The 15,184-nt window shown below is 41.0% G+C and overlaps 1 protein-coding gene and 1 long non-coding RNA gene across 2 annotated transcripts in view; one reads left to right on the top strand and one right to left on the bottom strand.

The window, feature by feature from the left end:
* LOC148596399 (uncharacterized) overlaps positions 1-15,184 on the top strand; it is a 384,302-nt gene that overhangs the window by 240,233 nt on the left and 128,885 nt on the right. The gene's annotated exons all lie outside the window — the stretch shown is intronic.
* Positions 1,302-2,615, bottom strand: GCNT3 (glucosaminyl (N-acetyl) transferase 3, mucin type). The gene has a single exon (XM_010214727.2). The coding sequence runs from the start codon at positions 2,613-2,615 to the stop codon at positions 1,302-1,304; it is 1,314 nt and encodes a 437-aa protein (XP_010213029.2).

The raw sequence follows: 15,184 nt of genomic DNA, 5'->3' as shown, positions 1-15,184 counted from the left end.
ATATATGTTCTCGATTCAGTTAATTTCCCAATCCTAATTTAAACCAATGCTTTAAAGAACTGCTTGGTCTTATTAATAATTTAACCTGATCTAAATGTGGACTGGTGGTGTGGAATTGCTTCAGATTTCTTTGAATAATGCTAGGTAGCTGCCAGAGGCCTTAAAATTATGAGTAGTTACTGATTAGGGAAAATACAGTTTTGGCAGTACAACAACAAAAGACAACTGAATAAGAAGCGAAGAACTGCTGGGTCAAGGTAAAGTAGCTGGCCTTAATGTAAGGAGATGGGTAAAATCGGAGGTTTATCTGAGCCCTTGAGAAAAATGTGTTGAAAAATATTTAACTCTTCTAAAAGGCCACATATACTGAATGCAAAAAATTGCAGTTTCTGATAGTACTCCTCATAATCCTCTCTTCCTAGCTCCAGAGAGGAATAACTTAGAAAACATAAGATTTGCACGCTATTAAATAGGTAAATGTCACTGTCTCTGTGCTATAGATGGAGGGGAGACGCAGAGTGGTTAAATGCCTTGACTCATGCTCTGCTTGGAGCACAGCCTGTCCTCCTCTGAGGGCTCTAGAAAATAGAGAGCACCCCAGAACTGTCACTTTGAGCACTTTCTTTTCTTTCTTTGAGGCGTGGGCTTTTTTGTGGGCTGTAGCTCGTGATGGAAATTATTAACAAAGCCAGTGAGGCAGCCATGCATCAGGCTGAGCAAGAGCTGGGCCTGGTTGACAGGGCAGGTGCTTCTTCAGGCAAGCAAGCAACTTAACCGAAGTTTCAGCTCTGCTTCCCTCAGAGCGTGGAGTCACCCTGGGAGCTAACTTGCCTTTCCCTGCCCCAGGGGGGAAGAAAAGCCCTCGGGCTGCTTTGCAGGCCACTCTGTAGGTGGAGGATGGGAAAGCGGAAAAGCCCCTTCCAAGTCCCGTTCTTAACAAAGACGTCAGGGGCCCTTAGGGCCGCCTCGCCGCCGCCCCCCCCCCCGCCTCGGCGCCCTGTTGCTTCCCGCGCGCCGCCGTTACCCGCCCCTTCTTCTCCCCCCGCCTACCCAGGCGCAGCCCCCCCCACCCCCGGGCGCGCGGCCGTTGCGACCGTTACCCACCCCGCGCGCGGCTGTTCCCCTCGCCCGGCTGCGTCTCCTCAGCGCTCCCCCGCGAGGGTCCTGTCCCGGCGCGGCCCCTCCTCAGCACGAGGGTCTCCCGCACCTTCCAACGTGTCCGCGGCACCGCCGGCCGAAGCTGCCCGCGACAGGAGGCGGGCGCGGGGCTCCGGGTCCTCTTGGCGGCGCCGCGCTGCCCCTCAGAGCGCGCTGCCGTAGAGGGCCCGCTGGCGCAGGTGCTCCTCGAGGCACTGGATGGCGGCCTCGTCCACCAGGGTGTCGAACTTATTGGCCAAGAGGTGGTGCTGCCGGAGAATCCAGGACAGGTCGCCGGCGCCGTAGATGCAGACGGCGCGCTGGTGGCGGCCGGTGCAGGGCGGGTAGGGTGCACCCTTGCTGATGTCACCTTCCAGGTACTGCCACTTGACCAGGCGGGCCACGGCATTCATGTCCGAGAGCTCAAACTTGTTGTGGTATGGCACGGCCCCCGGCACGCCAGGCATGCGGTTGAGGGTGGCCCAGACGTGTTCGTCAGGGCTGTAGGTGTCCTTAGCCCACTCAAGGAACTGCTGGACTGTGGGACTCTGGAAGAGGTGCTCCACAAAGGCCCGTGAGGCCACGAAGTATGCATTGCCTGTGAACATAGGGTAGCCGTGTGGTGGCGGCGCCTTCTTTGTAGCAGTGCGGAAGATGGAGTGTGTCACCTCGTGGTGGTACTGCCAGCGCTGCTGCTTGAGGATCGAGGGCTTCGTGGACTCCATACTGTTCTGCCCCTGCAGCAGCTTCAGGGTGCGGACGATCTCTGCGTTGGTCTTGATGGGGAAGTCAGTGCCACAGGTGTTGAGGAGGTAGCGCCAGGGTATGGGGCTCTGGAGCAGGTCCTGCATGCAGTTCAGGTCAGCCTGCAGCCGGGACCAGGAGGCATAGACCACATTCTCCAGGCGACTGGCCACAAAGACATTGGGGAAGCAGGCGGCGATGGCTCGCACGGCCTCCTGGAAGGTGGCTGTCGACTTGCTGTCGACATGGATGCAGTAGAGGTTCTGGGGGGCGTAGAGGGATCGCAGGAGCCGCTCAAACATCTCAATTTTGTCGTGGATGACCATGGAGTAGGCGATGGGGAACTCAGCCTCCTCCAGGCTCAACGGGAACTCGATGAAGCGCCGCATGGCCTTGTAGTACCCACAGTCCCTTGTCAGGTTCAGGTACTCCTCGGGCAGACGGGGCACCTTTCTGTTGGCCACTTCCAGCCTGCTGAGGGCAGCCGCCTGGAGGGCTGCGACGTCGCCGCGCACGATGGCCGAACAGTTGATGCCTCTGTCGGCAGGGAGCGTGAGCGTGCAGTAGAGGCGGTCACGGCAGCGGGGGTAGCTGTTGGTGTGCAAGTGGCCATCGTGGGAAGGCACAGTGGCACTGCGCAGCGCCACCGCAGCTGCCAGCAGCAGAGACCCCAGTAGGAGCACGCAGCGGTGCCGTGCCACCAATGCCAGTGTCTTCTTGCCGCACAGCTGCATGGCTCCGCATGTGGCCCCGCGAGGAGCACTCCTACACCCCCAGGTACCGGTGTGCTGTGTGGCCGGCGTTGTGCAAGGAGTGAGGTGTCAGTGCCCACGGTTCTCAGGAAGCAGTGAAATCGCAGCACGGCGATCTCTGCTGTAACCACAGGTGATTAATAAAGGGAAGTCTCCTCCCTCTCCAAGGCGTGACTGCCTTTGGTTTTATCAATGCTGTAGGTTCTTGTATATCTTGGTGTGTTGAGGGGAAAAAAAAAAAAAAAAAAAGGCATTCCACCTCACTGTCCGGTGAGTAAATGAGCAGGTTTTACGTCCTGTAAAATGCAACTCTGCGCAACACACTTTTAAAAGAGACTTTACTAGGTGACTTTGGCATCTGCTTTGTTTTTTTTGTGTGCTCTGAAAATGTCATCTTACAGGTCAAGGCAGTGACAACAGTAACAACACAAGGTGTGTTTTAGTACACCTTGTACTAAAGGTGTACACTTCTGTACACCTTTAGAACAGCTTCTGGAAGCCCAAGCCTTTCTATTGATCTGGAGCATTTGGAGCCTTAGTCAAGGACTACCACAAAAGGATGCTGGTTAACTGGCCAATGTGGAACCTCTGCATTTAAAATGGGAGCAGAAAACTGTAAAGCAGAGGCCTTGTAGTTTATAGATAATTTGCTGTAAAGTGTCCACTCAGAGGAGTTAATTAGTGAGATGATCCCTTTGGAGGGATTGAGATCTCCTGTAGGACCTGTGCGTACCTCCTTGCAAAGTGAAAGAGATTTACCAAATCTTTTATCTACTGGAGAAAAGTCAATGTCTAAAATATACCTTGTGTTGTAATGAACAAAATAATACCCGTTGGGTTTTGCAGTCATCTTGAACAGCGCAGTAGTAGTTTTATTTCACAGCAGTGCTTGGTACCTTGTTTGCAAAGCACGTCCGTAGTTTCAATGGTGATTTGATATCTCCATTTCAGTGGAGACAGTATTAGGAAAAAATCTGGAAATTTTGTGTAAGGCTTCTTTAAAAACTAAGCACATTAGTAAAATTTTACATTTATAATGGAAAGGAAGAAGGCACGGGTTTTCTAAGATACATACAGAGGTGTGTTTTTTGATTTTCTTTGGCTGTATATGTATCAATGTCAAACACAGAATTTGTTGTGGACTGAGAACAAGTGATTTCAGTGCAGATCACTGCATGGTTCTCCAACTGATATTGTTGCGCAGCTCAGTAAATAATTGCCTCATATGTCTGAGGTCCAGAAATTCTAATTATGGAAGGCAATGATGTGATTTACATAATATTTTCCTTATTCTCCAAGGCGAATGTGCTTAAAAAGAACATGAGGATAAGATTTGAGAAATGATAGAATCACAGAACGCTTAAGGTTGGAAGGGACCTCTAGAGGTCATTTAGTCCAACCCCCATGCACATGCAGGGTCACCTAGAGCACGTGGCATTGTAGCCGAAAACCCTAGATGTTCAAGTTGCTTTCTTATGGCCAGGAAAAAAGTGTCCTGTCACATGTATACCTTGCTCCTGAAATTTATAAACTATTTTAGGCTTGTAGCAAACTTCATCTAGATGATTTAAATGTGTAAAAGAAAAGTACTTTGAAAGAACATTTTGGAATAGGAGAAAAATATTCCTTTCAGGACAGTTTTGGCACTTCCAAGCAGTTCTTGTCCAGCTCACTCCTGCTAGACCCCCTTGCTGTGTTAAATGGAGAGATGGAGAGATTTTTCCTAAAGTAAGTGTATTTGATTTATTCTCTACTGTGAGCATAGTATGAAAATATTATTTCTTACAGGTATTGTTTGTGGACTAGAAAAACAAGAACATATTGTACATATTGTGTAGGATTGTGAATGATTTTTTGTGCTTTAAGATTCTAGTTGCACTGCATGTGTTTTGGCAATAACAGTGTGGTAGGTGGGAGAAATCTTCAAGTTCTTAAACCCAAAGAAAATGCTGAGGAATTGGTGACTGCCCATGAAAGTTCTTAAATGGTATTTCATAGTTGTATCCTGTTATGTGCATTTTTAAAAAGATTTTTTAAAAATTATGGTAATGTAGTTCAGAAACACTATAGAAGGTAACGTTTGAATGAACTTCTCTTTCAAGTGAGATTATTGTTGATCAAATTACATGTAGCCTATGAAGAACTTGCTCAGAAAAGGATGGAGGAACACATGGAAAAGAGAGTTCTCTTTGCTGTGGGCAAGCTAAAAGGCTGGTATATTAAAAAACTCTACATGAGTTAACACTTGACAGGATAGATGCTTATATACGTATTTAGCTTTGCCTTGCGCTTGTTTCCTAAGTCTATACACTCCATACGAGAAGTCTGCAAAAACCACAGAAGCAATTCCTTCCTAATGCCTGATTTTTCCCTCAGCAGGCTACATCCTCTCCCAGCCAGCCTGGTCTGTTTTTGGTAACACTGTGTTCTCTGTGAATGATCTAGTTTGCCTGTAGTAAACTTTTTTCCCTCCCTAGCTGCATCTCAAGGTCATTGGAATCTACTTTTTGGAAGAAGTGTCGGATTTTTTGGCAACCTGGTTGTTTAGAAATTGCTAGCTCTCACTGCTCATGTGAGCAAAGCTTTTTCATGAGGTGCTTTACGAAGAACCATGACAGCACCCATGAGGCTCCCTTAGCAGTTGGTTGCTTTTTCTCAGCAGTGCATTTTAAGTGAATTTAGCATTACTACTCCAGCTGTTGTTAATCTGGCAATGTGCCATTAAAACCTAAGGATAAGGTCCTCATAAAATAATTCAACTTGGCCTATCTTGAGGAAGGTTACACTGAACAGAGGTATTTTTCAGGAATTTGAAAAGAAACTCTTTAAACACATTTTACATGAAAAAACAAACAGATCTTTTTTAAGAATCCAGAATTCAAAAGTCTAAGCTGAAACTTGAAATAAGTATTTTTCAGTGTTCTCAGGCAAACTCTTGAAGCTGATGGTGTGTTTGGTCTCTGATTAGCCAAAGGCTAAAAAAACCAGTCGGTGAAGTGACAGGTGATTGCTGCAGTGTTTTGTTTAATACTGAACAGTGTCAGGCCATATGAGTACACTGATACCGAACAGGAGTAGGAGTAACATACTGCTGGTAAATGTTGTACCCTTTGACAATTATCAGACATATAGAAAATTATCTTTGGACAAGTTATCTTTGTTGATAACTTTATCTAGCAGTAAATGTTTTTTCAAGGAAAGCCTGATACTGAATAAGGAAAAATTATTCTGGTTTAATCTGTCAACGTTATGTGAATTTGGTCACAAGTGCATGGATTTGAACATTTTATGAACATGGGGAAATTATTTAGATATATCTCAACATATGCAGCAGGAGGTAGATGATCTCAAAGTTCACTCAGGTAAATCTATAAGGTGCTGCACCCCTTTTATATGAGAGCAGCTGCCTTGCCTCTAGTTTGCAGGGTGTGCCATCATTCTGCCCTCTGCTTTTCTGGTTTACATATATATGTATATGTGTATATATGTATATACACATTTATATATACAGATATTCCATATATATATATGCATATTTCCTTTGCAATGTTTCTATGGATTAAATATATATTGAGATTTAAAGTCTTTTAGTATTAGAATCAAAAAAAAAAAAGGAGAAAGAAAATACGTGGTGGCTTGCTGATTGTCCCACACCTGGTGAAGGAACTGTTAGAAATTTAGATTGTAGTAGCAAGCCTCATGATCTCTACAGGCTCATCTATGCACAGTTAGCTTGTAGAAGGAATATATCTTTCCCTAGGAAAGCAGCAGGATTTGGAGGAGTCGGATGGAAGTTGTGGTTGCTGAAATGTGTGAGGAAAAGATTTTTTTTTTTTATTTAGACCTAGTATCAGCCTCTTTAGTATGACTGATGTAGAAGTAATGAATTTTGTTCATTTAATCTAGCAGTAATTTGAGGCCTACTTGTAAACACCAAAAAAAAGATGTGTGTTATACTCTGTTGCTTGTTTTGGCAGAAGGCTATGTTTTTAGCTTCTGGGCCGCAAATGTCAATATTCTTTTCTAAAAGTTAGAATCTTGTGCATTCTGTTATAGATTAGTCTATAGAGAGTTTTGAAGGACTCTGCTTTAAACTAAAATACCCTTTTTAAGTTATCAGGTCATTGCTGTCTTTCTAATTCAGTTGTTTTAATATTTTTATATCCCTTCTGTTTTCAGAAGAGAGCCTTATTTCCCGATGGCTAATCTAGAGGCATGATATGCATTGTGCTGTGGCTTCTTTATGATGGATAACTGCTTTTAGGTGTTGCTAGCTCACAGGGAGCTTCTGTGTAAATCTCATGTTGACAGGAGGTATTTGATATTCATGACACAAAAATGTCTATTTAGCATTCATGGATGATAGTTGTTTGTGTGTTGCATAGATAGCAAAGTAAATAAAGACCTCTATGAGCCATAGCTGTAGACAGAAAGCAACTTAAAAATGTGTACAAGATCAATGAGATGAAATACTGAGTAACTTATTCAATGAGTTTATTCTTCTAGCAGGTGAGGAGGAGACCTAGTTTTCTTTCCCTTTTTTGCCATGCCAGAATGGTCTGTACAGGTGGTCATTCATTGAAATTACCACTAAGTACCATTCCTTTGTGGTAGTAGCCTAGAATGAGTGGGCACACAGCTGGTTTGCGCTTCCCTTTTATTTTGTGCTGTGTCTCATAGAGCAGCTTATTGAGTGTAGCTTGATGAGACAAAGAGAAGTCTTTGTTGCTGTTCCTTCCATCTGTGTCCCTTCCCCGCCTCCCTCAAATTTTTTCCCATTTGAGTTACTTCTGATGGAACTTTCTGACCCCTATGCTCTTGAGGGGTCAAACCCCTGCTCTTAAATACTCACAGAAAGCCTATTAAGACTGCTCAAAACTTTTTGAAATTACTTGGTCAGAATTTATCCCTTTAGCAATTATTCACAAGTCCTCCAAGCTAGAAAAATCAAGGATTCAACAACCAGTTTTCTTCATGGAATGTGCTCTGTTGCTGAGGCACATGCAGTGCCTCCTATGAAGTAGGTCTATAAATTAATTCAGTGTTGACAAACTGGACACTTTCCCTCCTGCCTTTATTTTGGGAGATCTCACTGCTTCTGGTTGTTTTGGACTCTTATAAAACCAGCATCTGCAAGGTTTTCACAATCTTAATCTAGTTTCCTTCTTGACCCTAGAACTTTTTTTTTTCATAAATTGACCCTTTTTTGCTTTGGCTTTTGGGGAGAGAAATAAGGATGTGGGGAAATAAGGAAAAAGGGGGCTGTGTGTATATGTGTTCATGTGTCTGTATTATTTTCTTCTTCTTTTCTTGCTTTTGTCTTCCTCTGATTACCCTCTTGCTGTCAGCTGATTACATGTTTGTATGGGGAGGCTGATGGGGCTTGTCTTTTGGTGCCCACCTGAATGTTTTATTGCTATGAGATATGATATAACTATAACATGATACAGTTCATGTGTCAGAGATACACAGAGATTATCCAGGTAATTGGTAAACTGAGAAAGTGGAGAATTGGCTTTTTCATCTTCTCCAAAGTTGTCTATGTAAGAAACACTTGCATAAAGCCTTTTAACTTACTTTGCGGGCCACCCGAAAACATAGCTGGCTCTGTTCTTGCTATAACTTTGGTTAAGCATTAATGTATCGTTAAACAAAATTAATGATACAACCTCTGACGGCTAGTTAAGCAAAATTGTTCCTGAATGTACTCTATGCATAATTTGCTGTTCTGAAGTACATGCCTTCTGTTAAAATATAGTAGTTATTGTATTGTAACGTACTGCATTGCCATTTCTTCAGGTGCTTTCACACAAGGGAATGATTTACTTCATGTGAGAAAGAAATGGACATTTCCTTATTTTCTGAAAGAGCTGTTGTTGGTCTTTAATCAATACTTCCTTTGAACTATGTTGATGAGAAACTGGATTTCTATCCTCTTAGCTTTCAGACCTTTTCTCTTATTTTTTTTTTCCTCACTGTGTTGGTATTGTGATGCTTATCTCCAAAATCATAGAACCAGATTTACCTCTGTGGCTTTATAGTTTTAGAGTTACTGACATATACTTGGAAAATAGCATGAAAACCTTATCATCAGAGAGCAAAAGTTCAGTGTACAGCGCATTTGATACATGTTGCCTTGTGTGCGTGTTTTTTTTTTTAATGAGTGGGAAAAAAATGAACAAAGGAGACTTGACGTTTCAAAATAAATACAATAAACTTTAACTTGCTGAACTCTGGATGGTTACTTGCAGGTTTAGTTCTTTGGGACTGAAAACTGTAATTACAGGCCTTAGTTTGGGTTTTCCTCCATTTAACTTCAACTGAAGTGATGTGGCTAAGCAAGTTCTCTATTTCATGACAGGTTCATCTATCTCTTCACTAGGTTGAAGCTAAATCCTGTGTAGCATCACATTTTGTTGACTTTCTCTCTAGTTTTTGAAACAATCTTTGAGAAAGTTCTTACATGTAAATTTAAGTTTTATTTTACTGCAGTTCTATTGCAAATGGCATGAGAGCACTATAAGCAGTAACTCTGAGTCCACCACTACATGGATATGAGACAGGAAGAACATGAAAAGGGAGCACAAACTAGAAAAAAAAATGTACAGCAGTTTTTTTATTGTAACTGAACACTGCAGCTAATCATCTTACAAGTTACAGTCTCAGTGCTCCACTGTTTCTGGACCTATGTGGAAATCCTCCAAAAAAAGAAGGCTTTCAGCATTCATCCATGGCAAAACAGCTGGACTGCAAGGAAAAACTTTGAGCATGGCTTTGAAGAAAGGTAAAGCTAACAACCATAGGCAGCATATAGGCAGCAAAATATTATTTACTACTTAATGCTTTATACAAAAGATCAAGGTGAACTCTGCTGATAAGATATAACTATTTTTTTAAATCATATGTTGTATACTACAGCAAAATAGAGGAATAAGTCTTTACTTACCTTAGGTAGATAGCTGAAGAGATGGCAAATTGCAGTAAAGGGCTGATAAAGGTATAAAAGTCTTTTAAACCACTCTTGAAACTGGTACTGTTTCTCACTGCAGTGTCTAACACTGGAAATGGGATGGCGTCCCGCAGAGAATAAATAACCTGATTTTCCTTGAAGGATATAACACAAAGAAAACACAGTGATACTAGGGAAAATAAATACATTAGCTCATAGTTCATTGTTTCTAGAAAAGGATTGCTTCATACAGCCTGGGAAATAAAAACAAAACAGCAAACAAAACTACTTTGGGCAGAAAAGAAAGGCATTCAGGGTCATAGAAGTAAAGATTCAAGAGGAATGAAGTTAAGTTTTTTTCCATTTGATACAATGGAGAAATGAAATTATAACAACTAGCCTAGAGAGAGATAAGGATAAAGAAGCTCCTGAAATATAGTTGTGCTGAGAAAGAGTTTGTATCTAACAAAAAATAACCACAGAAGTAGGTTCTTGTTCCTTATTTGTTTAACTTTTGACACATATTTGTGTTTATAAGAAAATGCTTTTCTTAATGGTAATAGATTTTGGCAGTTGATTTCGATCAATAGAAACACTGCACAGCACAGCAGTGTGAGAAGTGAACTGTAGGCTTATGAGAAACATTTCAAATGCAGATTCCAAGGGGAGGAGAAAAGGAGTTGATTATTGGGGAAAAATAAAAAAGTGCTGTCTTCATGTTATTTTCTGTCTTTTCTGTCCTAAATTTGAAGCAAGCCCACTCTTATGTTCAGCAGCAATGTTGTTACAGAGAGATCTGTATGTAAAACAGTGACAATGAATGTGAGTCTCTGGAGAAAAGACTTGAGGCTCCATTACAATCCTGAATTGAAGGTCTTAAGTTACTAAGGTCTGTGAACTTGAGTTCTTTTTCATTGCAGGAGAGGAGACGTTTTGCTCTAAAGGGGGCAAAATTGAGTGGCTTATGCCTGATCCTCTTAAATTCTAGCTTGCTGAATCATAAATTAGCTTATAAATGCCCAGCGTCTCAACTCTTCTTGTTGAAATCATCTATATAAGTGAAAGAGAGGATTGACTGGCTCTTTTTGCTATTTTTAAATTATTTTCTAATGTCAGCAATGAACAGTATTTCCAGGTCACTTCACCCATCTGTTTCAAGCAATTGTGCAGTTGTCATGAGTAGCAATTAATCACTTTATCTCTAGACCATGTCATGGCAAGTTATACTAAAGAGCCAATGCTTGAGATTTTGGAATAAAAAATATATATATTTCAGCAAATTTTAGCAGTCTAAATCAAAAAAAAATATATAAAAATATATGAATTTTAACAAACTAGGAAGCTCACAGAAGGGCAAGGTGGTATTGTAAATGTATTTTCAATTAAAATCAATTTACATCAGTTAACACTGGCTACCTAATTAACACCTTAGTCATAATTGAGATGAAACTTAATGATCAACTTCAAAAGAGCTACTGAAATAGTTGCTTGTGCCCAACTCCAGTCCCTTTTTTCCTAAGAGATTGCAACTGAAGATCTGAGGGATATATATTAAAGTTTAGAACAGGAAGAGAATCACTTCGAAATATGTAAGAACCTGAGAGATAAGAATGTTTGGGCAAATGTGCGTTTGAGCACTCGGAGAAATTCTTGGGTAATAAAGGCTGGCTTAAGCCAAGGTCTTAAGTTTGTCATGTTGATATATATTTTATTTTATTTTATTTTGTTTTATTTTATTTTGTTCTGTTTTTTTTTTCTCCTGTGATTGGATTTATGAAAAAAAATCCTGCTTTGCCAGGGTATGTTTTAGCAAACAATAGATTACATATTGAAACAGTGTGTCCTCTGAGAGTATTAATGTTCCTTTATTGCAGGAAGGTTATGGTTCATGATCTTTTAGAAGCTACTTTGAAAATAGTATAGCAAAAAGACCTACATTGTTCTGCTTTTAAAATGGTGGAATCCTAGCACTGTTGTGTCAATGCTGACTAGTGCTATGACATGATGCCTTTTGCCATACTGCTGCAAGAAAAACAAAGCTGCTAAAGCACTGGTAGGATTGTCCATCTGCTGCTGATGCAGTGTTAAGTATTGTAAAAGTAGTTGTATGGACAAGGAGAGGTGAAGGGTATCTGCTGTCAACAGCTCTTTGGTTTTTGCACCTTCTTGTGAAGTTTCTTTAAGGGTGTTAGTGTAATTGAAATTCGAAGTTGAAACTTTACCGTGGAGAGTTGACAGGCACATTTCTGTTTATTAGCATATGTATTGAGTACGTAGCAGGAGCTTAGATCAGTAACTGCGATGTCCATATTTGTGCTCATTTGAATCAAGGTACACATCACAGCTAATCTCTGTATGAAAGGTGAGGGAAAAGCTTTCTTTCATACAAAGGAGGATATGAACTATGGTCTTAGTATCTAGGTAGTTTTGCCGTTTTATAATCTCTTTGTTCCTGGAGCATGTTGTAATATACTTGGTTGCAACAGAACTAATGTTCTAGCAAACATACAGACATACATTACAGATTCTGCTCTTCCGAGGGAATTTTTATGAAGGTAGTACTTGCACTAGAAAAATATTCCTCTAAAGTGTTCAAAATCCAACGATTCTAACCCTTGCATAAAAAAAGAAAGAGCCTCCATGGCAGTGAAGTAGCATCTGAGGATACGAGTCTAGCTAGTTTCTTGTTTGCAGCATTAAGTAGTGCATAGAGAAGAGTGTAAGACATGTATATAGTGATTCTCGTGTTGTACTTTCCTATTCCTCAGTCCTGGGTGTTCTGGAGACAAAGGCGGTATTCCTGTGTCCTAATGTAAAGAATGGATTTTTCTTCCAATAAGTCAGTTAGTTGAGGTTTATATGTGATCAAAAGTCAGATTATAAACATAATTATAAATTAACATGTAAAAAGTATATTTGTCCCACTATACAAATAATATAACTGTTTCCTGTTTCTCTAGTGTTCTTACTGCAATGTGAATACAGCTGAGGGTGTAAATCCCGTTTGCATTTCCTTCTAACTGCAGGAGCCACAATAAAACTGCCAGAGTTGTAATGTCAGTAGATATTTTGGCAATCCCCTTCTCCAAGTAAATGAGCCTAATAACGGGACAAACTTGAGCAAAAGTGCCTTTGAAATAGATGTAGCATTTCTGCTTTACTGGCCTTATCATCAAACTACTGCTGAATTAGATGGTCAGGCAAATCCAATGCATATTACAGGATCTCTCTCTTAATGTCAATCCCGCTGTTAGCTCGTACTTGTGAATTAACTTCAGATTAATTAAATTTTGGGAGTTGGCTACCTTCTCTAGACTAACCCCGTTCTTCAACTCAACTGTAGTTGAATTTTTTTTAATTGTTTCCCAGTAGAAGGTTCAAGTGCTAAGCATGAGGCATTTTGCTAATTCTGATCTTCAATTAAATCATATATTGTGTATGTATAATATAGAGATAGTATGCCTTTTTCAAACAATGCCATATATAATAGCTAATAATATTGCACTTGGTTGTGATGAGAAAGCTGTATATCTTGCTCCTTTTTTCCCCTATACTCTTGTAGTTCATAAAGGGTTTCCATTATACTATTGGTAGCGTGAATGATGAGTATTACAAGAGGTGACTTTCATCCATAGTCAGCAAGTCCTATTGGGCCTTTGAGTGGATATCTGAACAAACTAGACACTGCCTATACCAGTGAAGATAGATGCATCTAATGCTGCTGTCTTTTAGTATTCTGTGTGCATCCTTGAATTTCCCCTCTTAGCTAGGTAGGACTTTGCTTTCTGTATATTCCTCTCAGTTCTTTAGGAGGAAAAAATAAATAGTCCCTGATTATAATAATCATTGGTACTGTTGGCTAGATGGAAAGAATGGCTTTCTCTCAAAACTATTCGCAAACTCTACAGGTTCTAGATAAATTTATTTACCTTCTGCAGCACTCTTATTGGGGGGGGGAAAGGAAGAGATTCCTTTGTGTTTGTTCAAAATAGGTTATAGTTACTTGTAAAGGCAGGTCTTTTGGTGACCCTAAATCCACTCGTTGCTGTTAACAGCAACCCCTCATTGAAGAATACACCCTTTTTGAGATAATCTTTTCAAGCAAAGCCAAGTGCATTTTCTGTTCTGTGAAGTCAATAGACAAAGCTAATGAGTTTTTGTTACTTTGCAGAACCATAAATTATTGCAGCATAAGTTTTGTGTTTTTAAAATATGTGAATACAATGTTCTTGGCCAAATGTTTGTTATTTTTTTGCTGTTGTTCTAAAGAGCATTATAGTTTCCTCATGTTCAGTCAGAAAACTCCATCTCTCTGCACCCAGCCCTTGCCCATTGATTTTAAATGGGGGAATGACATAAAGGAGAGAATCAGTACATAAATGAAAGGAAACAGTCTTCAAAATTCTTAGAATAGCATTTACCTGGATTAAATAAATTCACTGACTTTTTAATTAAAGCAATTGGTAAAACTTTTGATTCCGTGTTCTCCTACCTAAGCTAGCAGTGGATAAGGTGACCATAATGAGGTCTACTTGAGGAATGTGTGAGGGGTGGGATGTCTGGTAGACGCACAAGCATTACGTTCTTGCCTCCCACCTCTGTTTGATCTGATGTGCTGGATGTGGTGTCCTGTCAGTTGGTCTGAGCGGATCATGAAACAGACTTTGGGACCGTTTCTGTTAGGTTGCAAATCTAGGTCGTGGTTGGATCCATGCTCCTGCCTGGAATGACCACAAGTAGCACCCTGTCTCCAGTGTGACAGTTTCTAAATTTTTGTCAAGTGAAGGCTGATCTCTGCAGCAGCACGGTGGGGTTTGACAACTGCCTGCGGTTGCACGCATAGTGCAACAAAGAACCCTTTACAACAAATTGCAGGTTCAGCTTGTTCCTGGCATCCATAATGGTTTGGAGTCTCCTGCTCCTTCTGCCTTCCTAGGTCCCCTGCTCCCTGACCTCTGTGTGGTGGCCCTGCTGTACGAGAAGATTGCCCCATGTGGGAAAGCTTTAGAATAAGGAAGGAAGGAGGCCAACCTGCAGTTAAGTGGCAGCAGCTTTATTTGGGAAAAGGAGTCTAATCAGAACTGTGTCCTGGTCTAATTTTGCATCTGAAGTATTTTACACCCAAGGACAGATCTTGAGGGTTGCACTTCCATCTCAGAGAAAATGATTTTTTCTGAGCAAGGGCAGTAGTTTTTGGCATGCCTTGCAGTACTTCAGGGTAAAGACATTGAAGGTGGTGCTTTATTAGATTATAGTATAATCTTTAGCTGAGAGCATATGACATAAGCAATGTGACTGTATTTGTGTCAACCTTAATTTTACTGCAGGGTGATTTAAGTTTAGGTTTGGCAAATCCTCCAGTGTAAATGTAGTTTCACCTACGTAAAAGCATGTGACTGTATCACCTTTACATATGATACTTAAGAAGGTAGCATAGTAGTTCATTTCAGGATAAATTGCTTCTCTGTACAGGGGTTAGCCAGCAAGTCTTCTGATTTAGTGATATGCACTATATATATTGTGTCATGGCCACTGCCATCCTTTAATATTTGTATTGTTTTCTAAATGTCCTTAAGTGAGAAGGAGTCTTGTCTAGCTAAAC

The sequence above is a fragment of the Tinamus guttatus genome, unplaced genomic scaffold (genome assembly GCF_059628265.1).
Source record: "Tinamus guttatus ecotype Peru unplaced genomic scaffold, ASM5962826v1 Tinamus_guttatus_pri_ptg000004l, whole genome shotgun sequence".
Classification (NCBI taxonomy): domain Eukaryota; kingdom Metazoa; phylum Chordata; class Aves; order Tinamiformes; family Tinamidae; genus Tinamus; species Tinamus guttatus.
The sequence above is the reverse complement of the archived record's forward strand: the minus strand, read 5'-3'. Positions and strand labels throughout refer to the sequence as shown.